Source organism: Ranitomeya variabilis, chromosome 2 (genome assembly GCF_051348905.1).
Source record: "Ranitomeya variabilis isolate aRanVar5 chromosome 2, aRanVar5.hap1, whole genome shotgun sequence".
Taxonomy (NCBI): Eukaryota; Metazoa; Chordata; class Amphibia; order Anura; family Dendrobatidae; genus Ranitomeya; species Ranitomeya variabilis.
In genome coordinates, this window is record NC_135233.1 from 77,960,191 (window position 1) to 77,977,815 (window position 17,625).

The 17,625-nt window shown below is 44.1% G+C and overlaps 1 protein-coding gene across 1 annotated transcript in view; it reads right to left on the bottom strand.

Moving 5' to 3' along the window:
• Positions 1-17,625, bottom strand: part of ISM1 (isthmin 1) — a 97,308-nt gene that overhangs the window by 23,482 nt on the left and 56,201 nt on the right. Inside the window, exon 2 of the mRNA XM_077282575.1 lies at positions 10,049-10,270. Within this exon, the coding sequence (XP_077138690.1) occupies positions 10,049-10,270 (222 nt within the window). The remainder of the gene's footprint in view (positions 1-10,048; positions 10,271-17,625) is intronic.

The following is a 17,625-nucleotide window of genomic DNA, read 5'->3' on the forward strand; positions in this document are numbered from 1 at the left end:
GTGGCGTTGGACAGAGGGGTTTTCTGACCAGGTTGTGGAGTGATTTTGCTATGACCGCAGACAGGACAGGTACTGCTGCATCAATTGAAAGTGACAGGAGACAACATTTGTCCAGTATGGTTACTAACTATTTTTCATCCCTTATCGATGTTCTCCCTCAACCGTCATTCCCATTTGATTACTGGGCATCAAAATTAGACACCTGGCCAGAATTGGCAGAATATGCATTGCAGGAGCTTGCTTGCCCGGCAGCAAGTGTCCTATCAGAAAGAGTATTCAGTGCTGCAGGTTCAATATTAACCGAAAAAAGGACTCGTCTGGCTACCCAAAATGTTGACGATCTAACATTCATTAAAATGAACCACAACTGGATTTCGAAATCTTTTGCCCCACCTTGCCCGGCCGACACCTAGCTTTCCTATGAAAAGCTCTTGCCTGTGGACTACTGTGAATTACTTTTCTAATGAATAATTTGCTGCAGCTGATTGTCCAGCATACGACATGTTTACACCTCCCTAAATGGCCAAACTCCCCACACGGGGCCGTGGTATCGCGACTTGGCGCAAGCACCCGTGAGACTGCTGTTTGTCTGAAGAGGTGGGTGTGCTCGCTTTTGGTCGACGGCATTGCTACTGGGTCCCTCATAGTACAATAAAGTGTCTCTGGCAGTGGTGGTGCGCACCCAACGTCAGACACACTGTTGTAACATGAGGGGCCCTGGGCCTGTACCGCCGGCCACAAGAGAGTTCACCCACCCCCAGGTCAAACATTGCTCTACCACTTCCACAGTTATCTCTCACACTTCCACCAATGTTTAGTCTATGCGCTGACATCCTTCCATACCTGCCACTGACAATACCATTGTGTTGACATGTATGATGGTACTTAACATAGTCAGGGGCATTTTCCTCTATTTACCACAGTAAATACTTTGCGCTAAATTAGTAGGTCTGAAACAACGCAGAGGATCCCACCCCTGAACCTAATGATTGCACCCTTTAGTGTTTTTGTTTTGTTTTAATGCGAGACATTCACATTTATTTGTTGTTTTGGACTACTATCTGCGGTCCCTCCTTCCACTCGGCCTCCACTGACCAGACCACTGCTGCCCGTGTCCCCTGGAACCAATTATAAAGTGCCTACAGCCAGCCCATTTTATTGTGTTAGGCCTTCGAAGCCTGTCTGCGGTCCCTCCTTCCACTCGGCCTCCACTGACCAGACCACTGCTGCCCGTGTCCCCCTGGAACCAATTATAAAGTGCCTACAGCCAGCCCATTTTATTGTGTTAGGCCTTCGAAGCCTGTCTGCGGTCCCTCCTTCCACTCGGCCTCCACTGACCAGACCACTGCTGCCCGTGTCCCCCTGGAACCAATTATAAAGTGCCTACAGCCAGCCCATTTTATTGTGTTAGGCCTTCGAAGCCTGTCTGCGGTCCCTCCTTCCACTCGGCCTCCACTGACCAGACCACTGCTGCCCGTATCCCCCTGGAACCAATTAAAAAGTGCCTACAGCCAGCCCATTTTATTGTGTTAGGCCTTCGAAGCCTGTCTGCGGTCCCTCCTTCCACTCGGCCTCCACTGACCAGACCACTGCTGCCCGTGTCCCCCTGGAACCAATTAAAAAGTGCCTACAGCCAGCCCATTTTATTGTGTTAGGCCTTCGAAGCCTGTCTGCGGTCCCTCCTTCCACTCGGCCTCCACTGACCAGACCACTGCTGCCCGTGTCCCCCTGGAACCAATTAAAAAGTGCCTACAGCCAGCCCATTTTATTGTGTTAGGCCTTCGAAGCCTGTCTGCGGTCCCTCCTTCCACTCGGCCTCCACTGACCAGACCACTGCTGCCCGTGTCCCCCTGGAACCAATTAAAAAGTGCCTACAGCCAGCCCATTTTATTGTGTTAGGCCTTCGAAGCCTGTCTGCGGTCCCTCCTTCCACTCGGCCTCCACTGACCAGACCACTGCTGCCCGTGTCCCCCTGGAACCAATTATAAAGTGCCTACAGCCAGCCCATTTTATTGTGTTAGGCCTTCGAAGCCTGTCTGCGGTCCCTCCTTCCACTAGGCCTCCACTGACCTGACCACTGCTGCCCGTGTACCCCTGGAACCTATTTTACAGTGCCTACAGCCAGCCCATTTTATTATGTTAGGCCTTCGAAGCCTGTCTTCGGTCCCTCCTTCCACTAGGCCTCCACTGACCAGACCACTGCTGCCCGTGTCCCCCTGGAACCAATTATAAAGTGCCTACAGCCAGCCAATTTAATTGTGTTAGGCCTTCGAAGCCTGTCTGCGGTCCCTCCTTCCACTAGGCCTCCACTGACCAGACCACTGCTGCCCGTGTACCCCTGGAACCTATTTTACAGTGCATAGAGCCTATTTTTTTATTTTATTTAATATTAATAAAGCAAGGATGGACTACGATGTACCACGCTATGAGCTACCCAGTTGACAATTCTTTTGCGAGAAAAGCCATCCCACCCCTCCACCAGCATGTTAAAGACCGGATTGTCCTTGCATTCTGTCAATCTGTGAGTCCAAAGGTACACCTGACAACAGACACATGGACCTGTAGGCATGGCCACGGAAGGTTACGTGTCCTTTGTGGCTCGATGGGTTAATGTATTGGATGCATGGTCCACACAGGGGACAGCCTGCTAAGTCTGTCTGCAGTCCCTAATTCAAGTTGTCCTCAACTGAATAAAGCTGAGCTTCTACCTTCTGGCTCTGATTAACTGCTGTTTTTTAAAAAAAATGGTGGTTCCGGCCTACTAACGGTGTCTGCCCCTGCCTGGTGTTGTCCTCAACTGAATAAAGCTGAGCTTCTATCTTCTGGCTCTGATTAACTGCTGTTTTTAAAAAAATTGGTGGTTCCGGCCTACTAACGGTGTCTGCCCCTGCCTGGTGTTGTCCTCAACTGAATACAGCTGTGCTTCAACCTTCTGGCTCTCATTAAGTACTGTTTTTAAATAAAAAAAATTGGTGTTTAGGGACTAATAACGGTGTCTGCCCCTACCTGGTGTTTGTCCTCAACTGAATAAAGCTGAGCTTCTACCTTCTGGCTCTGATTAACTGCTGTTTTTTAAAAAATTGGTGGTTCCGGCCTACTAACGGTGTCTGCCCCTGCCTGGTGTTGTCCTCAACTGAATAAAGCTGAGCTTCTACCTTCTGGCTCTGATTAACTGCTGTTTTTTAAAAAATTGGTGGTTCCGGCCTAATAACAGTGTCTGCCCCTCCCTGGTGTTGTCCTCAACTGAATACAGCTGTGCTTCAACCTTTTGGCTATCATTAAGTGCTGTGTTTTTAAAAAATGGTGTTTAGGGCCTACTAACGGTGTCTGCCCCTGCCTGGTGTTTGTCCTCAACTGAATACAGCTGAGCTTCAACCTTCTGGCTCTCATTAAGTGCTGTTTTTAAATAAAAAAAATTGGTGTTTAGGGCCTACTAACGGTGTCTGCCCCTGCCTGGTGTTGTCCTCAACTGAATACAGCTGAGCTTCTACCTTCTGGCTTTTGGCCTATAGTATCAGATATTAAACTGCATTTGGCCTACTGGTGTGGTTGGGCCCTTGAAAAAGTGTTTGCTGCTCTTGGGTTTGCTACTCCACTGAACAAAGCAATGCCGCCTGTTTAGTCCTGTTACCAATTTTGAACTGCATTTAGCCTAATTTATTCTTTGGCCCTATATCTGTTTCCTCCTCATCCTGCCCATTGCCCAGCCACTGCTAGATGAGTCTGCTGGTACATTGACCTAGACCACTACATTCCCCTTGCACTCTACACAGCCAGAATCTGACCCTGCTGAAAGTAAGGTTCCCCTTCCCGCATGTTATACCACCTTACACAGGGACAAAGAGGAAGGTGCAGATGAAAGTGCAGGTTCCTTCATCAGGTGGGGGGGGGCATACTCGTTGGCGACGTCACTGGCACAGGGCCCCTCAGAGTACGCAAAAGTGACGCTGCTGGTGGGAGGCGCCCCCGCCATGCAAACACACCGCCTTACTTTGAGGGGCCCTGTGCCAGTGCCAATGCGAACTAGTGGGCCCCCCCTGCTTGCTCAGGATCACAGCACTTGCAACGTTGAAATACTTACCTCTCCCTGCTCCACCGCCGTGACGTAGTCCACGTTTCCTGGGCCCATTAAAACCTTGAACCAGCCCTACCCCCAACAACTTTTGCCAAATGACCCCCAAGTTCCAATGCCCAACTATTATTATAAAGTTAATTAAGATTGACAAGCTTCAGAAACAAGAATGGATGTTTTTGGCATTAAAATGGGCACTGTAGGTGTTTTCCTGGCCTCCACTCACTGCCGACTATGCTTCCCCATTGACTTGCATTGGGTTTCGTGTTTCGGTCGATCCCCGACTTTTAGCGACAATCGGCCGACTGCACTCGACTCGACTCTGGACAAAATCGGGTTTTCCAAAACCCGACTCGATCTTAAAAAAATGAAAGTCGCTCAACCCTAGACATCATAGCTCACAGTGCATGTCAGACCAAATGAGAATCATGAGGTCAAAGGAACTGGCCAAGGAGCTCAGAGACAGAATTGTGGCAAGGCACAGATCTGGCCAAGGTTACAACAGAATTTCTGCAGTACTCAAGGTTCCTAAGAGCACAGTGGCCTCCATAATCCTTAAATGGAAGAAGTTTGGGACTACCAGAAGCCTTCCTAGACCTGGCCGTCCAGCCAAATTGAGCAATCATGGGTTAAGAGCCTTGGTGAGAGGTAAAGAAGAACCCCAAGATCACTGTGGCTGAGCCCAAGAGATGCAATAGGGAGATGGGAGAAAGTTTCACAAAGTCAACTATCACTGCAGCCCTCCACCAGTCGGGCCTTTATGGCAGAGTGGCCCGACGGAAGCCTCTCCTCAGTGCAAGCCATATGAAAGCCCGCATAGTTTGCGGAAAAAATAAAAATAAAAAAAACACATGAAGGACTCCCAGACTGAGAAATAAGATTCTCTGGTCTGGTGAGACGAAGATGGACCTTTTTGGTGATAATTCTAAAGCTGTATGTGTGGAGAAAAGCAGGCACTGCTAATCACCTGCCCAATACAATCCCAACAGTGAAACATGGTGGTGGCAGCATTATGCTATGGGGGTGTTTTTCAGCTGCAGGGACAGGACAACTGGTTGTCATTGAAGGAAACATGAATGTGGCCAAGTACAGAAATATCCTGGATGAAAACCCTTCCAGAGTGCTCTGGACCTCAGACTTGGCCGAAGGTTCACCTTCCAACAAGACAATGATCCTAAGCACACAGCTAAAATAGCAAAAGGAGTGGCTTCAGAGGAACTCTGTGACCATTCTTGACTGGACCAGCCAGGGCCCTGACCTAAACCCAATTGGCAGTCCACCAACGTTCACCATCCAACCTGACGTAACTAGAGAGGATCTGCAAGGAAGAATGGCAGAGGATCCCCAAATCCAGGTGTGAAAAACTTGTTGCATCATTCCCAAGAAGACACATGGCTGTACTAGCTCAAAAGGGTGCTTCTACTCAATACTGAGCAAAGGGTCTGAATACTTATGACCATGTGATTTTTCAGTTTTTCTTTTTTAATACATTTGCAAAAATTACTACATTTCTGGGGTTTTTTTCAGTCAAAATGGGGTGCAGAGTGTACATTAATGAGAAAAAAAATTAACTTCTTTGAATTTACCAAATGGATGCAATAAAACAAAGAGTGAAAAATTTAAAGGGGTATGAATACTTTCTGTACCCACTGTATGTAATGTCTTGTTCACGTGCCAATATCTGAAATTATCCCTTAAAGGGGTTGTCCGGGATTTTAAAATTGATGGCTTATCCTTAGGATAGGTCAACGTCTGATCAGTGGGGGTGAAGCAACTGCCACCCCCTGCCGATCATCTGTTTTCCGATGTTGGAGGAAACAAATTGCACAGCCATGTGAACAGCCAGATACTGAACATCCGCCCACTATATAAATTAATAGAGTGCGAACATGCAAAACCCGGTCACGTCCACTATTCCATCAATGGAGCATTCCGCCCCCTGACGATATCAGGGGATTCTGGTTGTAGCACCCCCAAATTACTAAGTGGCTCCCTGGTCATCGCTAGAGCCTCTGATTGTGAGGATAGGCTTGGTCCACGGACTAGTCATCAGGTGCCACTCCAGGGCAGTACCGGATATCCAGCAGCTCACCAACGGGTCAAGGCAGGAATACGAGGTACAGAGGGTACAGGCAGAAACATAGACAGGCAGTCTGATGTCAGGACAGATAGCGCAGGTTCAGGATACAAAGCCAAGGTCAGGAGCAGAGAGGACAGACAAAGTGAGTAGACAAGCCGAAGTGATAAGAGGAGACAAAACAGGAACACACCTAGATTGGAAGCTAGTGACAAACTGCTAACTAGTGGTGATGGGTCGTTCGCGAACGATCTGGTACAAAGAGCCGGCTCCTTGCTGTGAACGATGGGAGCCGGCACCCCAGCGAGAGCCACTGAATTCTCTGACTGGCTCTTACTGGGTGTAAAATCCCTTTGTTCAGAAGACATAACTCCGCACACTCAACTGAACTGTTACTAGAAAGTGGGCGCAGTTTCTGCGATAGGAGGGCGTGGTTTCAGATGCGCAAACACATTTAATAGGGATCCATTTAGGATCCAGAAAGAGCCGGCTGGTGAGCGGAGCCATGAGAGCTGGATCACCAAAAGGAGCTGGACTGCTCATCACTACTAACTAGAACCAATGCTCAGGCAAGGAGTTGAGGGAGTAGCTGCTAATCTCTGCAGGACACAGGAGACTGGCCACGCCTCCCTATAGCCATGGGAAACAGCAGGAAGATGCAGCAGTGCAGAGGAGTGCTGCAAGAGGCAAACTGAGTGAGACAGCCTGACACAAGGAGAAGCAGAGCAGTAACAACAGTGAGTAGGACGGCACTGAGAAAGCATGAGAATTAGGCTGCCGTCACACTAGCAGTATTTGGTCAGTATTTTACGTCAGTATTTGTAAGCCAAAACCAGGAGTGGAACAATCAGAAAAGTATAATAGAAACATATGCACCACTTCTGTATTTATCACCCACTCCTGGTTTTGGCTTGCAAATACTGATGTAAAATACTGACCAAATACTGCTAGTGTGACGGCAGCCTTACCGTACTATCAGCGTGACAAAAATAATTAAAAAGAATGTGCCAAGTAATAGTGGATCAAAATTGTTGAAAAACAAAAAACAGAACAACGCAATACATAAAACACAATTACTACTACTGGACACTTAATATGGATCTTGTGGATATACCGTATTTTCTGGCATATAAGATTACTTTTTAACTCCTGAAAATCTTCTTAAAAGTCGGGGGTTGTCTTATACGGTGGGTGCGAAGCTCTGCGGTCGCCGCATATGGTGCGGGGAGCGGTCCCGATGAAGACATGCGTCACCAGGAAGGTGTAAGTGAATCAAGCCCGTCCTTGTATCCTATTACCTCATCTTTCACCTGTCTGGCCCGCCCTTTTCTGCCGCTCAAATCTCGTGAGGATGGAAGTGAAGTGGCTCCTTCTCTTCCACCTGTCTGGCCTGCCCTTCTCTGCCTTTCCAGGCGCGCATGTGCCACTACACTTCCATCCTCGCGAGATTTGAGAGGCAGAGAAGGGTGGGCCAGACGGGTGAAAGAGAAGGAGGTAATAGAATACAAGGACGGGCTTGATTCACTTAAAAAAGAAAAACTGATCCGTTGCATCATTTTTTAGACTATTTCCAACGGATCCGTTTTTTGGTACATTAGCCGGATTCTGCCTGAAACAAAAATCCTGATGTGTGAAAGTAGCCTGAGTGGTAATAATAAAAATGTCATGTTTTTGCCTTCCTTGATAAATCTAACAAAGTGGAATTCCAGCACTTGTCCGCGGAGCGTCAACAAAATTTTATTCCTTAATCTTCAAAGTAATATTCACTCATCTTCAGAGGAGACTCCTGCGCTTCAAACCCCAATCTTGGTCCCAAGTAATATTTCAGAGACAAAATACCCATATGGCTGCAGAGTGGAAGTCACCAGCCACATGAAGACCCAAAAATGACCAACAGATGACCCCAAAACTTAGCCGTTCTTTGCAATGGTACCACAATCCCACAACGGCTGATACAAATTCAGGATCTCCAGCTGCTCTTTTATACAATTGCAAACAAGATAAGAAATGAGACAGAGCTACGTCAAGTCTTCTCCGTGTAGTCACCATCCGGCAGCATGTAATGTATCATCAGACCCCAGACAGCTGTTGTAACTAGTATCCCATACAGATCACAAAACGATCTGCTACTAACGTCAGCACATGTAAACATGCAGTCTGTCTAGTATTCATGAAATGGCAAAGCTAGGTCAGCAGAACGACAGAACTAACGGAAGAAAACACAGTCCATGCTTCACGCTGCCAACACATACCATGCAATCAATTCATTGTATTAGACTCCAACAAGTCTCCTCACACTATATTTGTCACATTGCACAAAAGGGAACCAAAGTAGCCATCCGCAGTCTGCACTGCATCAAAAAATAGTTTTGTTAGTTTATAATCTTACGGATGGGCCTCTCTAGCAATAATCATGGGGGCGTAACTGCCGAGACCCTCCTGGATGCTGAGAACAGAGAGTTCATATTGCACAATACTTCAAGACAGCTGCTTTGCATTGGGAAAAAAAAAAAGATAAAGAGGAAAAATATGAATAAAGAGCAAAAATATGAGCTAATTAGTACCACAGCCCCTTCTTAAAGGGACGGTGTCAGCACAAAAATGATTGTTCAAACCACACACGCGTGCTCTCAGTGCCCCCTTGGCGAGAACTTGCAGTCTGGTGCACCTTCCTACCGACTACTTTCCCCATTTAGCGCCACCTTTTTTCTGTCTCCTAAAAAAGCCAAAACGGTCAATCAAGAAAGAGAAGGACGAAAATAACTTAAAGACAAGAAGGTGGGAAGGTGCACTGAAATGTTTAGTCTTGCCGAGGGTGCACCAAACACACAATTCTTGCTTTGAACAGTCATTTTGTGCTGACAGTGTATACAAAAGAAATCAATCAATTGGTAAAATTGATTAAAATATATCCCAAACATCATGCATGTGTTACCCCCTTTACCCAACTCAAAATCACTGATAAATGTGACAAATGTAAAGAATACCATTTTTTAGATAATAAATAGTGATGAGCGAACATGCTGGGATAAGGTGTTATCTGAGCATGCTCCATTGTCAACTGTGTGCTTTCAGCGTGCTCAAAAAATATGTTAGCACCCACACAGCTGCATGTCTCGCAGCTGTTAGACAGCCGTGAGACATGCATGTGCGGGGACTCAAACACATTTTTCGAGCACGCCATTTGGTTAGCACCCGAGCATGCTCAGATAACATCTTATCCGATCACGTTCGCTCATCACTAATCATAAAGCTCCAAAAACACTACAGTGGAGTCAGCTTTATTTGTAAATCTAGTTATAAGGTTTGATTTTACAGGGAATCTGTCACCAGGTTTTTGCTGCACCATCTGCATGTATAATATAGGGGCAGAGACCCAGATTTCAGAATTGTATCACTTGTGAGGCTGCGTGTTGTATTTTTTTTAAACCACCATTTTATCTTCTGCAGATATACCAGATCTCTGAATGCTTTGCTCTGTATACCCTGCCAACACCACTGGTATGCAGCTTCCTGTGTACACTGTGCATAGGCAGAAAGCTGCCAGTGGTGGAAGCGGGATTAGAAAAAGCTCATAAATATGCAGGAACACATGGCAGTAGGTTTTCTAGTCTTCTAGTGATAAAACCAGTATGAGATTATCAAAATTACAGCACCAGCCCAGTGACACATTGCTGGAATCAAGGTCTCTGTCCCTACATCATGCTGCTCTAAGATTAGGTGGCAGATTCTCTTTAAGACATTAGGGTACAAGTCTTTATTATATAATAAGGTGATCTAGACTGTAGGCAAATGCTGTGGGATTATAAGGAAGCTTCCGCCTGTAGAATGATGACAGAGCCTGTGCCGCTATGGTGCACGGCGCTTTGCCACCTAAACTTTGAACATCTGCCATTTACCTGAATATTTGGATTCTGTCCATCAATATCAGCCTTGGACAGATCCGGAAAGTTTGGAAGATCCAAAAGGAATGAACCTGGTCCATCTCTTTGTAAAGAGGAGTGTCCATTGGTCAGAAGATGATGTTTAGGAAGAGACCTGCGCGCTGCCTGGTCCTCTAGATATCCTTGTCTTTCAACATGGGAAAACGGAAAGCTGGATTCAGAAGAAGACTCGCCGTTCTGCATAACAAAAAAAAATAAAAAATCACACAAACTAAACTTCATGTTCAATATTATTAAGGCAAACTATTATAATATATATATTAGAAATTCCAGTGGTGGCAGAGATTTCAGAGGTCAATCTGGCCTATAATTATGAGGTGAGATGTATACATTAACATTAACAATTCAGAGCCATGAACCTGAGGTAGAAGAGCGCTTTCTCTGACTTTGGTGATGATAGATAGATAGATAGATAGATAGATAGATAGATAGATAGATAGATAGATAGATAGATAGATAGATAGATAGATAGATAGATAGATAGATAGATAGATAGATAGATAGATAGATAGATTGAAAAACTCAGATGATCACCTAAAAATTATACTGAGAAATGGTTTTCTTAGGCTATGTTCACATGTCCTCTCCAGTTCCATTTTTTTTTTAGTATTGTAATCTATGGAAACTGGATCCAGTAAGCAAAAAACCAGATCCGCCACAAATAAAAAAAAAACCCAAATAATAACCAGATCCGTTTTCCATAGACTTCAATGTTAAGATAAATGGATGCAGCACAGATCACTTATTGAAAAATGGACTAAAAAGTTGTGTTTGCACAAGATTGGCCAAGGGATGGCTGCTGGATCCCTTCTAAAAGGATCCCTACTGGACATGTGAACAAAGCCTTACAGTATATACTGTACATGATAAACATTAAATTCTGTCCTAGTAAAGGTAAGCACATTATTTGCTATGGACATTTCTGCATCAAAAACGAGTTTCTAGGCAGGAAAATTGCTTCATAAAAAATAATTTTTGTAATGCTTTTTTCTTATGCATTAGAATGGGTGAAAAATGGTCAGCAAGTTGAACTGTAAAGCGCTGCGGAATATGTTGGTGCTACATGGGCTGTGGAGTCGGAGCCCATTTTGGTGGAGTCGGAGTCTTGGGAATTGAGTCGTCGGAGGTTTGGCTTACCGTCTCCACAGCCCTGCGAAAAATGCAGCATAAACGCGACATGTGAACATACTTTAAGGCTACGTTCCCACGACGAGTTTTTGTTGTTGCAGATTTTCTGCCCCTATTAAGTAAATGAGGTGACTTGCGTTTTCGTTGCCTTTTTCATGCTGTGGTTTTTTATCTTGTCACGCTTTGTTTTTGGTGCTTCCTGGTATTTGGCTTTGACAAATCTTTATTGATACAGCCATGGGAGGATTACATGAGTTTTTAATGCGCTTTTGCAGTGGAAATGCACGAAAAACACATGTGCGTTTGTTACCTGCGGATTTTCTGCATCTAATACAAGTCTATGGGGAAAATCCGCACATAAAACTCTGTGTACAGGAAGAGAAATTGACACGCTGCAGATTAGAATCCCGCACCGCAGGGCAGATTACGCTGAGTAGAAAAGCAGCTCAGGCACGAGATTTCCATAAATCCCATTCAATTTGCTGGAACTGTAAGATGTAGCATTTTTTGACTTATTAAAAATATGGTGCATCAAAAACTCCTCATGGGAACACGGCCTAAAACGTGTTAGAGAGCAGGTGGCATTCTCGAAGAGGTGGTCTTGTAGAGTGGATTCTATGTAATGGTTACAAAAAGAAGGGGACACAGGTCCTGCAAAAGTGTTGCAACTTCTTTTAATTAGAGTTGAGCGAATATGTTCGGAATCGGTCGCTGAATCTGAATTTGCCATATTGGTGCCCAATTTATGGTTGATGATCGACTCCGAACATTATTCGTTCATTTCTACTCCCATTGACTCCAATGACGTTCGGCGAATATCGCAAATACAATACTCGCTGCCGATCGTAATCGGATCAGAATTTTGAAAAATTCGCTCAACTCTACTTTTAACCCATGATCAACTGGGGGTGTGTGGAGAGCCAGACCCCAAACTGTTTAAGGTTATTGGCATATATTACAGGCCCCCCATACACATTAGACTAGAGCTGGCCTGGAGGGAATGACCAGCAGACTAATGCGTATGGGGCCTCCTGACAGAGGATTTTGGGGAAGAAAAGGATCTGCACACAAGATTTACAAGGGCCGATCCTTTTGTTCTCTGGGAGATAAGCCACCGGCAGAGGAGTCTGGCAGCAGCTCTATCATAGAGAACATAGGAGCTGGAGCTCGTGTATGAAGGAGTCAAGGGAAATAGTTGTTGGTTAAACGACTGCTCATCTGACACCTATCTTATGTGTAAGAAAAGGGCGCGGGGGGTAAGGATTGGGAAGGACACCAATTTTAAAGAATTGGACAATCACTTTGAACTTTGCCAAACACTATGCCATAAGCAATGGCGTCCATTGGAGGCAGAGCTTGTAGTAACAAGGGTAAGCTACATTTTGGAGATTAACATTTCATACGTCTTTTTTTTTTTCGATAAAAAGAATGATTGTGTCAAAAAGGGAAAGAGGAAAAACAATTTCTCCTTTCTTTTGTGCCAGTCTCCATGTGTGATGTGCGAGGGGGATTGTTCAATTCTATGGAACAGTTTCCTTCATGAAAGTCAATGAGAAAAACCATTAATCGCAAGGAACATAGCAAATGGGATTTTTACTAATCCTGCCCGAAACATCTGGCTGTTGCAGGAAAATAGAAAGCATGCACAATTTTTTAATTTTATTTTTTTAAAGAAAAACGTGGTGTGAACAGAGCCAATAATGGGAGGGATGAGGTTGGATCTTCTATGCGGTTTACGTAGAAGTGTAATATTCGCTCTGAATGCCGCCTCTACACGTCTCCCATTTACCACCACAAACATTTGGACAGGGAGCAGACAATTACATCTCTGTGCTGACAAATAAACCCATCACCGCACAGACCTGTCAGATGGCCATTCCTGCACTGTAAATGAGGAGTTTAAATAACCTTGCACCAACACACAGGAATGACAGGAATGTCCGAGCCAGCAGTGTGCGGTGCTCCCTGCAGAGCGCATTAAAGAGGTGTCCACGGTACCACCGCGACACCACCAACCACACAATCACTGGATCCCAAACTTAAAAGCACTACTCCAGTGCAGGAAAAAAAAGACAAAAATACCATGCTGGAGTGGTGCTTTCAATATACTGTAATAATGGTAATCTGTCAGAAGTTAGTTACCATGTAATCCGACAGCAGCATTGGGTAGGGACAGAAACCCTGATTCCAGTGAAGTGTCACTTAGAATAAGAGTTTTCTCTGTTGCAGATCTTAAAGGCTGAGCTGTGTATATCCCTGCCCACATCAGCACTTTCTGTTTCCATTGTATAGTGACAAAGCTGCTAATCAGTGATGGGGGTCTCAATTGGACCAGGAAGCACAAGTCACCTAGTCCTGCAGTGATAATCTCCGGCCAATAAAACACTGATTGTATTAAAACAGAAAAACACAGCCCAATAAGTGAAACATTGCTGGAACCAGGCTCTCTGCTCCTACATCATGCTGCTCTCAGATTACATAACAAAAATCTGAGGACAGATTCCCTTTTAAATATTTTAATCCTTACTTGGGACCTCAAATTACAATCCTTTCCACTGCAACGGATTGTCATTAGTATATTACAACTTGTACCTCATGTGCCGGTGACATCCACTAGGCATACTATTACGTCCCAATGAATTCAGAAGACTATAATCAGGTCATAACGGTACACTCAATTAAATCATAGGGTCAAGGAGGACCTGGATTACTGGATTGTTGACTGCTTCCAAAAAAAAACAAAAAACAAACAAAAAACAGGCAGAATTGTGAGTGCAGCTCTGAAGTACTGAAAAAAAAACAATAGTTATCTTGTACTGGTCCTATGAACTTTGAATGTTACATAGATTTTAGTGTTGGTTAAACCTTGCTGAATTTATTAAAATAGGTGGAGTAAAAACAAATTAAGTCTATAGACACATACCGTACTTTTGTTCTCCCAGCATATAATTTTAAGAAATTTGAGAAAAGTCTATTTAACATAAAGCCGGAATTTCTTTTAACCCCCAAGGATATTAAAGGCTTCCTGTATTAGAAACGGTTTAGTTTTGATCATTTAATATATGTAACACTCTTTAAGCCGTTAACAACCAAACTATCTTAGGGGGTATCAAGTGATGGATGTTTTCCAGATCCAATTTCTTTCAGAATTCGGTTAGTGCTTCAAGATTGTGTTATTGAACATGTTCCTGGATTTTGGCAAACACATTCCAGCAGCTTTCCCTCCACACCCTCCTCACAATTATCACCAGGAAGCACTATGGTATCACCAGATAGGAACCGTGCGGATCTCCTCCACCGCCCCCAAGAGACGGAATGGAGAGGGCTTTTGTGGGGAAAAGCCGAATGGGTCTCCACTTAAAGCGACTGGCTATAAAATGTTTCAAGTCGATCCAAATATCTTGAAGATATTTTGTACAAGGCTCAGTCTTTTAGGCATGAAACCTTTATTCCATATGAGTAAAATTGATAACGTTTAATACGGTTAGAAACGTGTAAAAATCTATAAAGCAAAACAGATTTTCAAAAGAAAAAGACAAGGAAATATAGACAGAATAAAGTCCGCTGTTGTCGTCGTCATATTGTTCATTAATTATGGAGAACATGACCGTATTTTAAAAGCCAAGGTCGTAACGAGCCTGGACATCGGGGGTGAGACCTCAAGAAAGCCCGTTACGGCAAGAGCTATTTTCGACTGAAAGTGCGTCCTCAAACGCACGTCCTGTTAGAAACTATGGTGGAGCAAGGAGGAGAAGGCTCCCTGCCCCGCAGTTACCCTCCACCTGCAAAGCACAACGGCGGTGTTACATGACACGCGCTGGGGTCACCGAGATCTGCGGCTATGGAATAAGAGTAGCAGTGCAGCACTGTGGAGGCACAATGGGGGACATAGACAAGGTATTGGAGGACATTATTACTGTATGGGGCCATATAAAGGAACATTATTCATTTATGGGGCCACAAAGTGAAATATTCTTATTATATCAGGGCTACAATGAAAGACGTTACAGTTTGTAGGACCATAATAGGTGGACAATACTACGGTACAATTCCCATAGTGGGGGAAATTCTACTGCATTTGGGCACATAGGGGACATCAGCATTACTAGTGTATGGGGGACATAGGGGCAAATCACTACCGTATGGTTTTTATTTTTGAGGATACGGTTATTGTGGGACAGAGTGGAGGTACTGATACTATAGAATTGGGAAAAGCAGAAAGGCTACGTTCACATTTGCGTTGTGCGCCGCAGCGTCGGCGACGCAACGCACAACGCAAACAAAAACGCAGCAAAACGCATGCACAACGCTGCGTTTTGCGCCGCATGCGTCCTTTTTTTGATTGATTTTGGACGCAGCAAAAATGCAACTTGCTGCGTCCTCTGCGCCCGGACGCGTGCGCCGCAGTGACGCATGCGGCACAAAATGCAAGTGCGATGCATGTCCATGCGCCCCCATGTTAAATATAGGGGCGCATGACGAATGCGGCGACGCTGCGGCGCCCGACGCTGCGGCGCAGACCGCAAATGTGAACGTAGACAAACACATTGCTTCCACTGTAAGTGTTACCGTTGAGTATCTGGAGCTCCTTGCACTGTATATATATATATGGATACCTTCTACTATATGGGGGTAGTATTAGGGTTAGTACAGTAATTTTTATTAATCAGTATAGTGCTATTTTTGGTCACTATCTGGTCGTAATATATGGACTGGCTATGGTGTGGCGCCATTATTTGTTTCTTGTATGTGGTATTATTGATGTACTGGTCTCGGTATAGTGGATTTTGTTCAGTAATAGTATATGAATAATGTGTATGCATATTAGTCCAAAGAATATATATGTGAACACATTCAAGATAACATAAATACCTAAGGGCCCGCTAATGAAATAGACAAACCACCAGAATGTATAGTTCAGAAATAAAATAAACCTTTATTAATACAACATCATTAAAATCAGGTGTGAATATAACACCATTGAAACATTAAAAGGTGCCTCCAGTCATAGTGATCAGGGCTCAAACAACCCCCACTTAACGCCTAATTTACTGACACACAGTAAGTGACTATTCTAATGGCAATGGAATAAACAGTTAAGGAGAGAAATGATGAATAGAGATACAATATTATAGTGAATCTACCGCCATATAGCCCATATAGCAAAGCAAAAAAGGTTCGAGTATATATATATATATGTTACACAAGTAACTAAAACTAATGCTGAATGAGGGTGGCAGCAAAAAAACTAATATGGATTGTAAAACTACTAGAAAAAATCTCCTGAACAAATTTACCCAGTGGAGGCTGCACGAGACCTGAAGGTTCCCCAACGCGCGTTTCGAGTTGAATTCTTCTTCCGGGGGTGTGAAGAAGAATTCAACTCGAAACGCGCGTTGGGGAACCTTCAGGTCTCGTGCAGCCTCCACTGGGTAAATTTGTTCAGGAGATTTTTTCTAGTAGTCTTACAATCCATATTAGCTTTTTTGCTGCCACCCTTATTCAGCATTAGTTTTAGTTACTTGTGTAACATATATATATACTCGAACCTTTTTTGCTTTGCTATATGGGCTATATGGCGGTAGATTCACTATAATATTGTATCTCATATTCATCATTTCTCTCCTTAACTGTTTATTCCATTGCCATTAGAATAGTCACTTACTGTGTGTCAGTACATTAGGCGTTAAGTGGGGGTTGTTTGAGCCCTGATCACTATGACTGGAGGCACCTTTTAATGTTTCAATGGTGTTATATTCACACCTGATTTTAATGATGTTGTATTAATAAAGGTTTATTTTATTTCTGAACTATACATTCTGGTGGTTTGTCTATTTCATTAGCGGGCCCTTAGGTATTTATATGAATAATGTGTATTATTCTTTATCTACGACTGTTTTATTCAGATTTATAACCGAAAAATGTTTATTACCATGTTCTGTCACATTTACAAATTGTATTTGTAATAAATATATACATATATCTAATATATAAAGCTGAATGTGTGTGTGTGTGTATGTATGTATGTATGTATGTATGTCCGGGATTGGCATCTGAACCGTCGCAGCTACAGCCACAAAATTTTGCACAGTCACACGTCTGGACCCCGAGAGCGTCATAGGCTATGTTGTGAGGTGAAATTTTAACCCCGCGCTTTCCAATTCACCAAACAATTTTGCCCCTATCTACATAATGGGGAAAAAGTGAAAGGAAAAGTGTTGGATGCGTCGCAGCTACAGGCACAACATTTTGCACAGTCACACGTCTGGACCCCGAGAGCGTCATAGGCTATGTTGTGAGGTGAAATTTTAACCCCGCGCTTTCCAATTCACCAAACAATTTTGCCCCTATCTACATAATGGGGAAAAAGTGAAAGCAAAAGTGTTGGAGGCGTCGCAGCTACA